Source organism: Meriones unguiculatus, chromosome 5 (genome assembly GCF_030254825.1).
Source record: "Meriones unguiculatus strain TT.TT164.6M chromosome 5, Bangor_MerUng_6.1, whole genome shotgun sequence".
Taxonomy (NCBI): domain Eukaryota; kingdom Metazoa; phylum Chordata; class Mammalia; order Rodentia; family Muridae; genus Meriones; species Meriones unguiculatus.
In genome coordinates, this window is record NC_083353.1 from 117,480,064 (window position 1) to 117,497,637 (window position 17,574).

Below are 17,574 nucleotides of genomic sequence, written 5' to 3' on the forward strand. Positions count from 1 at the left end.
GGAAACACACGCATTACTGTTGTAAGGTCTGTCTGCCCATCTTTGGCACATTCACGAAATATCAATAACCATCATGTTACTGCAACGCAGAAGCTATTTTTATTAGTATATTTTCTTTCCACCATTTTCCCATGTATGTTCTAAATGATGAGTACGTAATTTTATGCTTTATTTTGTTTACTATTTATTGTTCCTAGGAATATGTGAAAAGCATATACAGAGCACCTACTGTATATGACATACACAGTGGAGGCGAATATACAGTGTAAATATCCTCTGTTGTTCGTCTTGTTTTAAACTAAACAAAACGCATTGCTCATTCTCTGTGTCTGAGTCTGAGATAAGGCAATTTGAACAATTCAGTTTGTATAGTACTTATGTGGACTATTGTTTCCAGAATTCAGGTGAGATAGCTGATACTTGTTTTTGAGGATGAAGTTTAGTAAATTATCCAAGGTCTCAGGACTATGAAGAGATGAAATGGAAATTATAACTACTGTAAATCTGTTACTTTTTCATAGAAATAAAGAAACGTTAGAGGTAATATTTCAGTAGTGAACAGGATAAATGATGAATTAAAGCATGAATAATTTTATACGAAGCAGTTTATCTTCCAATAAAAAAAAAATCTCCAGCTGGGTGCGGTGGCGCATGCTTGTACTCCCAGCGCTTGGGAATGGTGGATTCAGGCAGATCTCTCTGTGTTCGAGGCCAGCCTGGTCTACAAAGCATGTTCAGGACATCCAAGGCTGCACAGAGGAACCCCATCTCTAAAAACCAAAACCCAAACCCTCCAAACTCCAATATTAACACTGATGGTCTACAAAACCTTTTATTTTGAGAGGAGCCTCAAATGGCTACATCACTGAGAAATTTGGAGTATATGCGATTAGAGATTCAGTGACGTTGATTCTTACCAGATAGTAAAAGGTTAAGTCTTTTTCATTCTTCATGATATCTCTATTCAAGAGGTAGTGTGCCCGAATCTCCTGAGTTTGTCCACAGGCCAAAGTACCAAAAACAAGCTCAAGATGAACATAACTATTGCTTGGGGAAGCGATATGAGTCACAGAGTGCTCTGCTTGTGCGTGATGCTCGCTGAGCCACCAGTTGTCATAACAGTCGTTGTTCTGCTTGTAGGTGACCTAATGGGAAAACGAATAGCACACTTTTATTTAGCATCTATCTATCTCGTATCCATTTATCCATCCATCTATCCACCCATCTATCTATCCTTTACCTATATGATACCTTTCTGTAGAAAGGTTGTTTTATTAACCCTACTGCCACGTTTTCGCCTTTGTATTAAGATTATTTAAGCTTTTGTATCTCAGGCTGGCTTTTAAACTCACAGTCTCCTTGCTTCTGCCTCCTGAGTGCTGGGATTAAGAAATGCTCATTATGCTCACAAAGCTCATGTACACTTTTTTCTGTACAGATTTACTTCCTCGTTTGCACTTAAAAGCACTCATTTTGCTTTACTTCTTTATTCTTTTACCATTTCATACATATATTCTTTGATCAACTCCCCCATCTGATTATTCTTTCTTATCCCATTATGCATCCCATTATGCATTAAGTCTCTTAATCTCTCTCCTATTGTGTGTGTGTGTGTGTGTGTGTGTGTGTGTGTGTGACCCACCACATTTAAGTATGGTTGTCTCACAAGTATGGGTTGGGGAGTTTCTCGATTAAGTGGAGGCAATGTACCAATGGCTACATCACTGAGAAATATGATTTTCCTCCCCCTGCTCTCTCAAGGTTTCTCAACCCATGGGTCGTAATCCCTTTGGAGGCTGAACAACTCTTTTATAGGGGTCCCATGTCAGATATCTTGGCATATAAGATATTTATATTATGAGTCATAAAGTAGAAAAATTACAGTTATGGCATAGCTATGAAAATAATTTTATGGTTGGGGGTCACCACCACATGAGGAACTGTGTTAGAAGGTGACAGCATTAGGAAGGTTGAGAACCACTGACCCAGCTCCTCTGGCAGGGGGTGGGGCCTTCTAAGCCCCTCCCCCATCCATCATGCTAGGTCCAGCCTTGTACAGGTCTTGTGTGGATAGCAATTGCTGTTTCCTCTTATGGCTTTATCACAAATATTATTTGACTGTTCAAGCATAGACAAAAATTGTATTTTCCTAAAGGAATCAGGCACAATCTGGTAACAGAACTATGAACATGTTAAAAACTTCCAGGATAATTAAAACACCAGGATAATCTCTCCAGTGTTCCTGAAGCCGGGGCATTCTGTAAGGATTCCTGACACAGAACTTCCCAGCCTTCATTATTTGTCCCCATGTTGCTCAGTTTGTCCGATTTCCTATCACATGTTCTTTTGTCCCTGGAGCTCGTGTGCCTTTCACACATCCTTAAGCTGTGCGATCCCACGATCCAAGCCTTTTCAGCCTCACATGCCCATTTCTACTTACTATGACTCTCAGCATTGAAAACGTGTAGGTGGAAGTGTCAAGGACAAAGTTGGCCAAGCCGTGCTCGTCAGTAGTGAAAGTGGACTGGTTCCCGTACAGTTCCACGCCCACAGATACGTTTTTGTTGGGGATTGGTTGATTCCGCTCATCAACAAGAAGAACCTAGAGACAGGGACGTGACAACTGGTTACAAACGCCAACTACTCACACCAGCCTCCCAGACTGCCCTGTTTATGCCTTTGTCTCTTGCTCAGTTCTTGTCCTTTGCTGAAGATCCTCACATCTGCAAAGGAGACTTGTTTTCCGAGCTTTAAACTTTTAAATATTTCTTCCGATTTTGAAAACGGATGGGTTATTTTTATTTTATTGTTTTTAAGTGATTTGATTTTTATGGGTATGGGTGCTTGGTCTGCATGTATGTTTGTGCACCCTGTGTGTGCCTGGTGGGAGTTCGGAACAGGGCATCAGATCCCCTGGAATTGGAATTTCAAGTGGTTGTGAGCTGTTGTGTGGATGCTGGGAATTGAACCTGGGTCCTCTCAAAGTGCAGCTCTTAGCCATGGAGACATCTCTCTAGCCCCTTATTTTCTTATTTTTAATTAAGAAACAATAATACTGTATGATTTTAGAATACAATCTTACGTCTTGATAACTGCATATAAGGTAGAATGATTGTATTTAGTTAATGACCCTAGCCCTCACAGCTTGTGCTTTTTTTTTTTTTTTTTTATGCAATAGGGTCTTTGCTGCTTAGTTTTATGTCAATGTGACATAAGCTAGAATACTTTTAGTAGAGGGAAAATGAACTAAGAAAAATTTTCCCCAGTAAGTTAGCCTGAGGGCAAGCCTGTGGTGTAGCTTCTTGATCGATGACATGGGAAGGCCTAGCCCTGGGCTGGTGGTCCTGGGTTGCATGCAAAAGAAGCTGAGCAAACCACGAGGAGCAAAGCAGTTAGCAGCATTCCTCCGTGGCCTCTGCTTCAGTTCCCACCTGCCTGCCTTCAGGGATCTACCATCTCTCTTTCTATCTTCACTTTCTAGTGAACTCACACATTTCAATTGTCACATGCTCTTTTCTCTAGACCTGTGGTGACCTGCCAAATCACAACATTCCCTTCCAACTTGATATGAAATGCTAAAATGAATGAAGGAAGTGTAAAAGTCAAATTCAGATACAAAATTCAAAATTCAAAATCGTATCTCTCAGTGAAGAAATGGCCCATGAACTTACTCAAAAGATTATTTACTATAAAAGCAAACTTGAAAAATACCTAAAATCTTATCTATACTATATAAACATAAATGAGAATTTTATTCAATTGTATTATTTGTCCTTAAATGTACTAACACTACAAACATTGCTTTAGCACTGAAAACAAAACTTTTTTAAAATTTTCAGTAATTAAAAATTTCATCATCTGGATGACAGATTATTGATATCTCTTGGATGTTAAATGTCTCCCAAAGGCTTAGATCCTAAAGTGGTGCTATTGGTAGGAGAATCTGGGTTTGAGGTCCCTAAGTCATTGGGGGTGTGTTGTCAAAGGAGACTGAAATTTTGGCTCTCTCTCTCTCTCTCTCGCTCTGTGCTTCCACTGTAATGTGTGGTGTTACCACACACACACAACTCATAATGACTTGAGACTTCCAAGACTCCAGGCCAAAACAAACCTTTCCTTTTTATAAGTTAATGGTCTCAAGTATCCTGTTATAGTAATGGAAAGGTGACTATTGCAATTACTTTTTAAAAATTATTTCCATGAAAAATTGCCTTAGAAAGGCTTTATTTACATAGATGGAATCAAGAAGAATATAGCCAAACTACACAGAAAAAAAATGTATTATAGAGGCATGTAAGGAGACTGATGATTAAAAATTTGCTTTGTTTTCCAATATTTCACTACCCCTGGTAAATGTATAATTTGCTGTCATTACTTTTTTTAAAAAATAGTTCTAACAATGGTGGCTGTAGTTCCAAGATCCCTTTTCTGTCTGAAGAGAGTCATAGCATGAGGGGCATCAACGGGCACAGGCACCCAGCGAGGCGTGCGAGTAACCAGGGCATACCTAAATTTACTAGCATTCCAGCATTGGGCAAAAAAGCAAGTATCATCACCACAATTACTTGGCTCTATCTGGCTAATAATGAATAAAAATGGGGGATATAAACAAACAGGTGTGGGCTTATAGGAAATATTATGAGAAGCCTTAACCCCCTCGTTGGAACATCCTGCATCAGTTCTAGAACTAGCAGTGGTGGTGTCCGAGGTCTGAGTAGGTTCAGGAGACCATTGCCCCCAGGGGCAAGACGTGCTCCATGCCAAGTCTCACAACAGCGTAATGCAGCCATGATCATTCAGACCTTTACAGCCATTGAAGCAGGACAGTCTCCCCAAGCATGGTTGGCTACCATAAAAAGCTAAAATGTTACGCTCAGGATGCGAGGCTAAGCACTGCACTCAGGGTCAGCCGCTTTGGACCCAGAGAAGAGCATGTCTGATTGCATGCGGGTTGATGCCCCAGGTCCCGCCTCTGAGAAAAAGGTATCGGTCAGGTCTGATGCTCTTTGGGTGGATGACACCTAAATGAACATCAGTACAAAGTCCCAATTTATTTCTAATATCAGAGATCAGACCTCTACTCTTGCCTGATGCGTCTAAAACAAAAAGGGGGAACTGTAGAGAGCTGCGGAATGCTATGCCTTAAAGATGGAGCTGGCTTCCGCCTTCCACCTTCCCGATGGTGAGTTCTCTCTGTCACGAACAATTCCACATTTGGCTAAGACTGAGGATCTGGCTTGCTTCCATGTATGTGGACCTATCTGCATTGCCCACGTGGCATGCTGGGGTTGGCTACCCAGAGGCTATTTAAGCTGTGGGCTGGCTTTCCCCAGGGTCAGATGATTGTTCAAGGTTCCTGAATAAACTGCATTGAAAAAAAAAAAAGAAAAAAAATATACTTTTCTATAATTATTGATACAAAAAAAAATAATTCTAATATATTTTGATTCTGCAACTAAATCTCAAAAACCTTATGCCTGGAGTTGGGAAGATGGTTCAGTGGGTGAAATGCTTCTTGTACATACATGAGGGTCAGGTTCCCAGCACTACATAAATGCTGGGTGGGTGTGACAGGCTGCCTATGATCCCAGAGCTAGGAGTGTTGAGGCAGGGACTATCTGGAGCAAAGTAGCTAGATAGACCAGCCAGAATTGTCAAGCTCTGAAAGATCCCGCCCCAATGAACAAGGTAGAAAATGTCTGAGGAGGCCTTTTGACATCAACTTCGAGTTTTTCTCCATACACGCACGTGACATGCACACATATACCTGCATACATGTGTGCTTATGCTCATGTAAAGATGTATACATGTGTACATGGAACACACACAAGAATATTTCATGTCTCTAAGTATGACTAGAGGGGAAATATTTTACCTGCCCCCATAAAGGAAGCCCAGTCATGTAATGTGAATCCACTTTAGTAAATGTCAGTTTGCTTAAGGTATTTGTGATTTCACACGATCCATAGCCAGTTAGCTCCATTCCTGAAAAAGAAAAACGTGAAGTTGGGTTTGTGTTTTTGAAACCTTCTACTTTCACCTCAGCTCTCCTCCATGATTTCAAGATGCCACAATAATCTGTGAGTAATTTTATGAGGTATCATATCCAATACAGTTTTTATTTATCCTGTGTCTTCCGTTAGCCTTATTTTAAAATGGTTTATCTAAGCCATTATCAGATATATCTGAAGCTAGCCACGCTTTTTCAGAATCACGCCTAAGCTCATTGTCTGACTCAATTTTCTCCAGTCTGGGAATGAGGGTGCTTGTGTGGTTTCCCCTGCACACCACTGATCTTCCAAAATGTCACTTCCCAAAGCACATCAAAGTCAAGTGTAAGCATCTCTCTCTGTCTCTGCTGCAGAATTATTCCCCTTCATGTCCACTCTTCCCTTAAATTCCACGTTCCTTATGGAAAATTTTATCACAGTTGCACACACGCACACACACACACACACACACACATACACACACAAATGCACACACACCTTCTGTTTTAAACATTTAATTTCTTGAAGTTAGTGACCTGTCATTTTCATAATGTGCAGAAACCATAAAGTATTAAAAATGAAATGGAAATTTGATAAGTTTCTACTTAACTGACAATTATTGAAAAAACAAAACAAAACAAAACAATAAACAATACAGACCTGTTCCCTCCTCTTTGATTTTGGCTTCCACTTCTAATTTCATGTCGTAGCCTTTTTGTCTTGGCTGGAATATTTTGGTTTTTACAACTTGTCTGAAACATCCTTTATCATCTGCCTGAAGAGAAGAGGCAAGAGTGCCTGAGTTCTCTGATTTGCCACCAAAGATGCTGGTTATATGTTTAGAAAGACATTTTAAGTGTTCAGGTACTTTTTTTGTGTGCGTGTCCTTTCCCAACCCCAAGCATGACACAGTTCTTTGTTAATATTTGGGTCATCTATAGCCAGCCTTTGTCTCCCGTCTCTTCCAAAAATGGATTCTATTTCTACTAGGTCCTGTTCTCTCCTGGAGTTTCCGAGTGTGCCATAGTACTCTGCAATTATAGCTCCTTGCACGTGTTGCTCTTAGGTGAAGACTATTTCTCTCCATTCTTCCTTGATGCTCATAAGTACCGAGCCATCTCTCCTGGGCCATCTCGTTATATAGCCAAGGATGACCTTATCTCTTGTTCTTGCCTTTGCTTCTCAATTCCCAGGTCCTCTAGTTGCTGTCTCCCAGGTCTTCTGGGCCAGATGCTCATTTACTGTTCAATATTTTTCCCTTTGTCATTTGGAAATGACATGCCACTGGATCCTCACTACCCCAGTCCTTAACACCTGACTATTCCTCTGTGACAAAAGCCAGCTTTGAATACTTTTCTTTACTCTTATAACTTGAGATGTTGATTGCCGTCGGCAAGAAAATGACAAGACTGGCCAAATGCACGCATTTGTAGATGTATAAGCTCTGTTTTCATTTGGGCTCCTGACACTACCAGACATTCTTATATTTTTTCCTCCTGCTACAAAGATTTGCTTGATGACCTGTCAAATGCATCCCTGATTGCGCTGCACTTAGCATTGTCGCTCACGGGGGAGTGGTTTCAACATACCTGTTTGCTGAATTCTTCACAGATTGCTCGTGAAAGTTGGCCGTGGCAGTGGGAGCTCTGAAGTGAATATTTTCTGCACACATTAATTGTCACCAGACCTGGAACAGGCTTTCCATATGTGTATCTAGAACAATAAAATGATCATTCTGAATGCCGTTGAAATGTGAATGAACATAGATATCTCTTTACCTGACAGGACCCATTCACTGTTCCATTATAGTCATTTATTTCCCCAGAGTTTGCACACCAGAAAAGCTCACGATAGCAGATTGGATCCTGTCTAAATGAGAACGTACCTATAATTCTAAGACAAAGTAGTCAGTGAACCTTTTGAAAGATACTGACTTAGTATTTTTCCAAGGTTCTTTCCTGTCTTTCTTCTTTCCTTCCTTCCTGCCTTCTTTCATTTCATTTCATTTTCCTTTTTTAAATTTTGGGATAAGGAATCATTATCTAGCTCTGGTTGGCTTGGAACTTGCTGTATATACCAGGCTGGGTTAAACTCAGAGATTTGCCTGCCTGTTTCCTGATTGCTGGGATTAACGGCCACCACATTTAGCTCTTTCTCTCCTTTCAGTTGAGGTTTTGCTGTAAGACTGCCCGGTGCAATGGGAGGATGGCTGTTAAGAGCACTTGCTGCTCTTCAAGAGGACCCAGGTTTGATTCCCAGCACCCACCTGATGGTTCAGAACCATCTGCAACACCAGTTCCAAGGAGCCTGATGCCTTTTTCTGGCCTCTTGCAGGTACCAGGCATGCATATGGTGCACAGACATACCTGTGGGCAAAATGCCCATATACATAAAGAATGCTTCTCGTTTTTCCAGAGGACTTGAGGTTTGTTCCCAGCACCCACGTGGGGTGGCTCACAACTGCCTGCACCTCCAGCTTCAGGGCTATGATACCTCTGGGCTTCTTGGGTACTTGCCCATTTGTGTGGCACATATCCACATATCCACATAATTAATTAAAAAAAAAACCAACGCTGTCTCTGCTGTCAGATTTACCAACATTACTTTAGGTAAAGAGAGAGAGAGAAAAATAAATATATAAAGACTACATTTCTGAGAATTTAAAAGTAGTAAGGGAGAAATTATTGGGGAAAGCTGTGGCTACAAAATAAAAACAATTTGTACATAACATCAGGATGATTCGGTTTGTTTCTGGCGAATATGGTGGGAGTGTGCCATGCAAGGCCTGGATTAGTTTCCTGGCTTAGAGTGACCTGTGACCCATGTTGTGGGGGAGATTGTAATTAGACTTTCTGTAGGCGGGGCCAGGGATTCTAATTTTAATTAAGCTCCTCCCACAGAGCCGATATAGGAAAATACCCAGAAATCTCCCCTTCTGCCAGCTGTGAGGTTCTCGAGGTCTAGCCTCATGGCCATAGATTTCTTTCTGTACTCCCCTTCCAATGCCTGTCTGTACTGATAAGCAATGCATTACTGAATGCTACTTAAAACCCATCCTCTCAAATAGAATATGGAGATCAAAGTAAGATGAAAGAGAAGTGTAACTCACGAGCCACAGGCAGTTACGACAAATTCTTCTTCCAGGAAAGCAATAACGCTGGGCGTTTTCACTTTGACTTCAAACCTGGGTAAAACTGTTTTGAATAGAGGAGAAAGGGGGTGAGGGTTGGTAGGGGACCCGGTAAGTATTACCAATGGAATCTGTTAGAAGAATCTATGACGTAGAATCACATGGAAGGAGCGTGTACTGGGAAAGACGTGTCATCATTCATGACTGGGAGTTTCACTGGTGAAACTGGGACTACTTCTCCCAGACTCCTCTGATGTTGTGCAAGATTTCAAAGGCGGGTGAAACATCACTGGCTCTGAAGACCACCACAGTTAGATGTAGGAACAGAAGGGCTGTGGGTTCTCTCTCCCTCTCTCTCTCTCTTTCTCTCTCCCCGTCATTTCTACTACGTGCCAGCTCTTCTGACTGACCATCATCCATGTTCAGCCCCATTATCAGGCACCTCGTGGTAGATCTACTGAACCGAGAATTATCAGGGGTGACTGCTTTCTGCAGACTCTGCCTCTTCCAGTGGTTTTCTCGAATTTTCCACTCTGGAAGCTGAAGGTACCTCGTCCCGATTCCCTTATGCTCCTGACTAATCCATGCCAGCTTCAGAACTTGCTTGACAATGTTCTACAATTTGCCACTTCCTCTTGCTGGACCCTTTCTTCTCCGGCATCTCCCACAGCTGTGAAAGGTATGACCTTATTACGTGATTGTCACGGAAGCTCTCGGGAGCTTTGGGAATCACGTTTTATGGTTGGTTTCTCGCTATCGAGTTCCGCCATCTACACATGCACACACGGAGTGAGTACCTACCGCCTCCCAACACACACACACACACACACATGCGTAACCACGCACACATACACACATACACAAAAGTAACCTTAAGGATTCCGACATCATAGATGCCTCATACTTGTGGAATTCTTACCGTACTCCTTCACGTCAAAGGAGTGCTCTATTTTCTTCCCTGAGTCCTTCTGCACTGCAACCTTGTAGGTACCTAGGGCGGGCTCAGCGGACAGTGGGAAGGAGAGCTGGTGGAGTCCGGTTGGTAGATTGACATACTGCCATTGAAAAATCCGGTTCCTCTTGGGATTCTACAGGAAGATATCATCACTTTTGCAAAGAATAGAAACATAGAGAGGGCAGCAAGGACACAGGTCATTTAATAGGCAGTTGGTGAATTCGTGCTAAAGTTGTCAACCCATTAAAAAAAAAATTCTAGAGCTGAGTAAGAGGCCGTGAAGTCACCGGCTGCGGGATCCAGCGAATCCTGCGACCATGCCATCCCAGCTGTGTCAGTCTTGCGTGATCTCGGAAGCCAAGCAGGCTACTACACAGAAAGGAAACCCTGCTTATGTGCATTGTAATGGACTATTTTTTTTAAAAATATGTATGTCTGTTTTGGCTAGAAATATTTGAGGTATCACGAACTCACACGTCAGCCATAAAGAACTGCAATTCTTCACTTCGCTTTTACCTTTCCAAAGAACGTGAGGTAGGCAAAGAAAATAGGAATTTTTTTTTTTTTTTTTTTTTTTTTTTTTTTTTTTTTTTTGTAGAGGTGAAGGGGGTCTGAACGGAGAAAAGCCAGCTAGCAGAACTTGTAGGGAACCCTCATTCTGACTGAGATGTACAGTTCGTTACCTACCTCAATGTAAACGACCCGGAACTGAAAAGAGGAAAAAAAAATAGTATGAGGGTGTGGTGGAATTTAAAAAGAGAGCATCTTTTTAAAATTACGGTTTTTAAATTTTACTGAACTTATTGCTTCCTTTCTCGCTCTGTGGTTTATTTCCTTGTTACGTACCATTTTTTCCTTTTAATCATTGTTGAGAGCTTGTTTTGACCATACTCGCCTCTCCCGCACTCCTCCTACCCACGCATACTCCCTTCTCTACCCACCCGAACTTGGGTCTTCCTCCTCTGCCCCATCAAGCCCACTTGTGCTGCCCACATATTCATGGATGTCAGAGACAACCATGACATCAGGTGATAAAGTCCGTAGTGCAGAGGAACACAGTCTCTGCTTGTCTCGTCTGAACGAGGAGAGGTCCCCTGTTTGAGCCAAAGCTTTTTACATGTTTAGTTTAGGGCATACATCTCTTAAGAAGCCATGGATTTCCCTTTCCGGCTAGCATACATTTGAGGAAATGTACTGGGTGAAAGATCTGAATGATAGGTATGCTATTATTCTGCAAGTGGTATTTGCTTAAGAGAAACCAGACACGCTTCTGGACGCGGCTGGAGTCTTGTAAGAGGACATTTTTAACTGAATATCTTTTTGTCGTTATATTTCAGACAGCATCAGACTGCGTGGCCCAGGCAGGCTGGGGCCTGGTCATCCTTCTACTCAGCCTCCCACATTCTGGGAATAGAAGCATGCATAGCCAGGCCCAGCTTGATTTTTAAATGTTCTATCTCCTTTAAGAACGCAGTTGGTGAACTGCCTCGACCTTACAACTGCACATGCTTCTGGCACAGGTACTCTCAAGCAAAATTCTGTGTTAGAGTTAGGTATCTCTTGCACAATCTCAGACTTAAATGTTTGCTTATTTTTCTCATTGGAATCCAAACACCAACAGGAGACTCACCGTTTCATTCAACGGGTGAAAATTGATGTCCATAGAGACAATGCGAAATTTCACTGAAACAGAGATTTTTTTCCCTGTGAGACACCCCAGTGGGAACCCAGAGGCAGAGGTCCCAAAACTGCAGGTTGGTCATAAAGAACAACACCCCATTCCCCCCCATCCCCACAGTTTTTTTTTTTCTCAGTGAGTTCCTTGTACCTGTTTGGCCTGGTTTGTATATGGGTTTGTCTGTCTGGACAAAGACTAGGCTTTCAGCTTTCGTTATCCATATTGACTTCCTCTTTATAAAGTTCTGAGTTGGCCCTTTTATCTGCACAGACATGAATGCCTCCGAAGATGGAGATGGCAAATCTGAGATCTGCAGGACAGAAATGAGTAGAGAGTATGTTCAGATCCACTTCCGAGTGCTCAGCTTTCATAGGGATCTGTTTTCCTTGTGGATCCTTGAGAAATGGTAAAGGAGTCTCCAGGACACTCCCTTGACACTGCTCTATCCATAGACTATTGTGATTGTGTAACGTGGTTTTGGGAGAAAATATTGAAAAACAATGTTCTTCAGTGCACTCAGGACAGTGAGATGGTGTTCTTGTATTTTTACAAGAAAGTCTTGGTATTACAAATAATTATTTTAGTCCACCTTCCAAGGCAGCATTAGCCTTTTTAATTAGCTTTTAATTACTCATTAAAAGCCAGATGAGTAATTTGGCTTTTAAGAATCTCAGTGTTCCTCCTAGGGATATATCCAAAAGAGAATCAAGTACACAATAAGGACATTTGCTCAACCATGTTTGTAGCAGCTTTATTTGTAATAGCCAGAAGCTGGAAACAGCCCAGATGCTCCTCAACTGAAGAATGGATGCAGAAATTGTGGTACATCTACACAATGGAATATTACTCAGCAATGAAAAATAAGGAAATCATGAAATTTGCAGGTAAATGGTGGGACCTGGGAAGGATCATCCTGAGTGAGTTGTCCCAGAAGCAGAAAGACACACACGGTATATACTACTCATATAGACATGTAATATATGATGAACCTACTAAAATCTGTACATCTAAAGAAACTAATCAAGAGAGAGGACCCTGACTAAAATGCTCAATCCCCATCCCGAAAAGCAAAGAGGAAGGACATCAGAGGAGGAAGAAAACGGGAAGCAGGGTGGGAACCTGCCACAGAGGGCCTCTAAAAGGCTCTGCCCTGCAGACTATCAATGCAGATGCTTAGACTTATGGCCAACTGTTGGGCAGAGTGCATGGAATCTTATGTAAGAAGTGGGAAATACTAAGATCTGGAGAGGACAGGAACTCCACAAGGAGAGCAACAGAACCAGAAATTTGAACACAGGAGTTTTCCCAGAGACTCATACTCCAACCAAGGACTATTCATGGAGATAACCTAGAACCCCTGCACAGATATAGCCCATGGCAGTTTAGTGTCCAAGTGGGTTCCATAGTAATGGGAACAGGGACTGCCTCTGACATAATCTGATTGGCCTGCTCTTTGATCACCTCCCACTGAGGGGGGAGCAGCCTTACCAGGCCACAGGAAATGACAATGCAGCCACTCCTGATGAGATTTGATAGACTAAGATCAGAAGGAAGAAGAAGAGGACCTCCTCTATCAGTGGACTTGGGGAGGGGCACGCATGAAGAAGGGGGAGGGAGAGTGAGATGGGGAGGGGAGGTGGGAGGGGCTTATGGGGGTACAAAGTGAATAAAATGTAATTAATTAAAAAAAGAATCTCAGTGTTCAAAGCTGATGGCTCAGCAGTTAAGGCTTTTGCAGAGAGCCTGAATTAGGGTCCTGCAACCATGTCAGGAGGCTCACAACTGGCCACAGCTCTAGCTCCAGGGTGCCCTCTTCTGGCCTCAGTGGTTACCTGCACTCATGCACACATACACAGAGACACCAACTTAAAGTGAAAATAAAGTAAAAAAGAATCTCAATATTTGTATCTGTAAAAGTGTAAATATTATTTACCTCAGAAGTTCATTTCTAAGGTAAAAGGAAGTTTTCCTACGGTTCTGGCAACATTTTAAGCACTTCATTTGACCTGCTTGTAAGTGTCATAAAAGCAATTTGAGGTATTCTTTGTACTCATCATTTATCCTTAATGAAAAGATTTCTTTTTGATGAATGAGAACATAAAGATCAACTCCATTACCCTTTCTCCACCAGTACCACACATCGTAGGAGGGACACTGACCGTGAAAGGCCTGCAGTAGGAAGAGTCCTTCTCCACAGAGAGGTCTGTGAGGAGGTTTATGTGTTGCAGTCCATACTCTAGACTTATGTTGAGCGTCACAGTCTCATTCAGGTGGTTGAGGTTGACACAGGCCTTTTCAGGAACTCCTGAGTAGAGCTGTGATGGGACCAGCACCATATACTGTCTGTGGAGAAGAGGATCAACCGTGAAGGATTCAAAAGACATCTTTATTGTGGCTGTTTTCTGGCATCTTTCATATTGCCATCAGCCGTTGGTTTTGGGAAGACTGGGTTCCCGAGAGGTCCCAGAGGTCATCATAAAACCCCAGATTAGACACTGACATGATTCTCTGCTGTTCAGGAAATGTTCACCCATGGAATATTAGAAACTTTGAACAATCAGTTCAAGTTATTGCCGTGTAGCAATTTCCTCCAAATGGAAACATTCTTTCCTTGAAGAAGGAGGGAGGAGGGAGGAGAAAGGAGATGGAGACTCAAGAAGTAAATTCTCTGAGTTCTGGAGAGCTGAGGCTAACAGAATGGACGCAGTGTCTCCATGGCTACAGAGGCAGTGAACAACTGTTGGAGAGAAGCGAGGAGGCAGAGCTGCCTCTTAGAGACTTCTGGACCAGCCAAGTTGCCTGGAGGAGGGCCTCCTACCAGCAGAGAGCCCCAGGAATGCAGCTTTCATGAATCAGCACCCAGACAGAGGTGAGCCTTTTGGTGGTACAGTTATTTTTGAATCATCCATGTTCCTGTAAGCAACCTCTGACTCATATTCCCGTAGTTAACCCCAACGAAACACATTGGTTCACCAAGTTGGATTTTGGTAGAATTACTCTTTCAGTCTATTGTTGGTTTCCTATTGGGGTGGGTTGATGTTTGGGTCAGGTCTCCCTTGAGACAAGCTGATGCATCAGCTATTATATATTTTGGTTAGAAATCCCAAATGTCCAAACCATGAACTCTTCAGTAGTTCATCACTGGAAAAAAACCACAAAAACCCAACTTTATGTGGCCTTGGGTTCCACGTGAGTACCACAAATCTTATACAGGAAGCACTAGAGACTAACACGCAACACCTGGGGAGAAGCTGAATTGTTTTTCAATCCAATCTAAGAAGCAGCCTTGGCCTCCCTCTTTCCCCTCACTTGTGAGGTACACCATACCAAGCTAGGTTAACCAGCAGACATCCAGACACTGCCAAGAGAAAAACAAGCCTTTCCTGCCTGGCACTGTCTGCTGTTCACTGGCAGCCACCCAAGCACAGCCCTCTGTGAGGTTGGATCTTTCACATTGCTTCTCAACTTCTTAGTGTCTGTCTGTCCAGAAAACTTTTATATCTTCATAAAACCTCTTTCAAAAGAACTGGCCAAACTTGACAAAGATCCCTCCCCTATATCGGATCCTAAGAAGGGCAAGGCTTTCTTTGTAGGTGTTCTTAGGGACCTCTACAATGGCTGCTTCTGTTTGGGAATTTTCCTTCTTTCTTTCTTTCTTTCTTTCTTTCTTTCTTTCTTTCTTTCTTTCTTTCTTTCTTTCTTTCTTTCTTTCCTTCCTTCCTTCCTTCCTTCCTTCCTTCCTTCCTTCCTTCCTTCCTCCTTCCTTCCTTCCTTCCTTCCTTCCTTCCTTCCTTCCTTCCTTCCTTCCTTTCTTTCTTTCTTTCTTCCTTTTCTTTCTCACCATATCTCTTTTTCTGTATTGCAAGATATTTAAGGAAACATGTTCTGTGAACATGCTTTCTAAAATCTAGCAACCTCTAAATGTTTCCTGAAAGGGTGAGCAAAGAGACTCACACAGTCACTCATACATCTCTCTTGGGTGCCCCTCAACTAGGGAAACAGACACTTAGTTACTTCCCAACACCAGCACATGACAGGGCATCTATGAAGTGACAAACCAATAGTTCTTAACTGGTGGGGTGTGACCCCTTTGGGGGGTTGAAGGACTGTTTTATAGGGGTTGCATATCAGATATCAGCATCACTAATCATTACAGTAGCAATTAAAGTTATGAAATAGCAATGAAAATAAACTTACGGTTGGGGTCACCACAGCACATGAGGAACTGTTTTAAAGGGTCACAGCATTAGCAAGGTTGAGATCTGGTGTGATAAACAGTTTATCTTTTTTTTTTTTTTGTAGGAATTCTATATTCTTATCTGGTGCTCCTTGACATGATTACTGCTCCATGGATCTCAGAGGTCTCTAGATCTGGAGTAGGTTTTCCACAGGAGCCTAGTCCTTCCTAGCTCTTTGTCAACAGATTAAGTGCACAGGAAACCGGGAAAGAGGTAACACAGCGGTAGGAGGGACACAGTAGAATTTTCTGGAAATAGAGTTGCTTACGGTTTTGCAGAAGCTGCGGCATCTCTGGGAAGAAGCAGAAACAGTAAGAGAGAGACCGGTGTGAGCAGCTGGTTTCTCCTCATGGTGGTGGGGGACAGAGAAGACCCGGTCTGAGCCCGCGGCCTCTTGAACTCTGATCGTTGTCCAGACTGATTGGTTTTTATTTACCTGACGGGCAGTGACTGTAAACTGCCAACCACTTACTTTGTAACATATTAACTACTTCACTATAAAAAAATCAATTCCAGATCATTTCCAGGATTATCTATTCTTTACCTACTTTTTAAAGTTACCCGAATGTTTGAAAAAACAGGCTGCCACTAGCTCGGGTTACTGTTCAGCTCTTTCAACATTTCTAAAGAGAAATGAAATAAAACACATGGCTTGATGACCTCGATATACTTGTCCACTTTCTCCAAACAGGGCTATGAGTGCAGATATATGATGTCAGTCTCCTCTTTGTAACTCAAGGAGTATTGCATTCACTCAGTGACAGAATGAAATTTACTACAGGGTGTTAGATAAGGTAACTTTGAAGGTATGTGCAATTTTGTTGTTGCTGTTTTTCAGAAATTGAAAAAAAAAGTCAAGTTAGACTTTTGTAGAATCATTACTTTGATGTGTCATTGCATCCTGATCTGGGGCGAACAGACGTTTATGTCAGGCGTTTTCCTCAGGAAAAGCGTGACACAGCAGGGGTGTGTGTGCACATTCATGTGAGTGTGGAGGCCAGAGATTAACAATCTCTGATAACATCAAGTAACTCTCCTATCGCTCCCCTGAGCTACCATCACCACTATCTCCCTGTCCTCATTATTATTATTATTTAACTTTTCAAGACAAAGTTTCTTCGTGTAGCCCTGGCTCTCCTGGAACTAGCTCTGTAGACCAGGGGAAGCACCTGTTTCTCACTGCTTCCAGAGCTCATCAGTTGGCTAGACTGGTTGGCCATCGACAGGGATCTTCCTGCTCCATAGGGCTGTGACTACAGCTACACGTGCCTACCTCCATGCCTGGCCTTTTATGTGAGTGCTGGGATACAACTTAGGTCCTGATGCTTGCACAGTAAACCCTGAACTACCTCTCCGGCCCACCCTCCAAAGCATAAAAGTTTGGCTTTTATTTTTGTATGGTTCTCCTCATCTTTGATATCATAAAGAAAATGACAGTTCATTTGGACCTAAGACATATATAATACATATTTAATATATTATTGAACATTAAGAAAATGAAGAAGATTGATTATACTACAAGGAAACAATTACTATTTAATATTACTATTTAATTACTATTACTATTTAATATTATTATTTAA

The 17,574-nt window shown here is 42.1% G+C and overlaps 1 protein-coding gene across 2 annotated transcripts in view; it reads right to left on the reverse strand.

Moving 5' to 3' along the window:
* LOC110563595 (pregnancy zone protein-like) overlaps window positions 1–16,416 on the reverse strand; it is a 42,641-nt gene extending 26,225 nt beyond the window's left edge. For both annotated transcript variants that reach the window (XM_060384257.1, XM_060384256.1), the window contains exons 1-12: window positions 16,260–16,416; window positions 13,913–14,096; window positions 11,904–12,063; window positions 11,706–11,758; window positions 10,763–10,783; window positions 10,040–10,208; window positions 9,100–9,184; window positions 7,580–7,703; window positions 6,651–6,765; window positions 5,876–5,985; window positions 2,441–2,602; window positions 918–1,145 (exon numbers count right to left, since the gene is read on the reverse strand). In XM_060384257.1, the coding sequence (XP_060240240.1) occupies window positions 918–1,145; window positions 2,441–2,602; window positions 5,876–5,985; window positions 6,651–6,765; window positions 7,580–7,703; window positions 9,100–9,184; window positions 10,040–10,208; window positions 10,763–10,783; window positions 11,706–11,758; window positions 11,904–12,063; window positions 13,913–14,096; window positions 16,260–16,342 (1,494 nt within the window). In that variant the 5' untranslated portion in view covers window positions 16,343–16,416. The remainder of the gene's footprint in view (window positions 1–917; window positions 1,146–2,440; window positions 2,603–5,875; window positions 5,986–6,650; window positions 6,766–7,579; window positions 7,704–9,099; window positions 9,185–10,039; window positions 10,209–10,762; window positions 10,784–11,705; window positions 11,759–11,903; window positions 12,064–13,912; window positions 14,097–16,259) is intronic.
* Window positions 16,417–17,574: the final 1,158 nt, after the last annotated feature.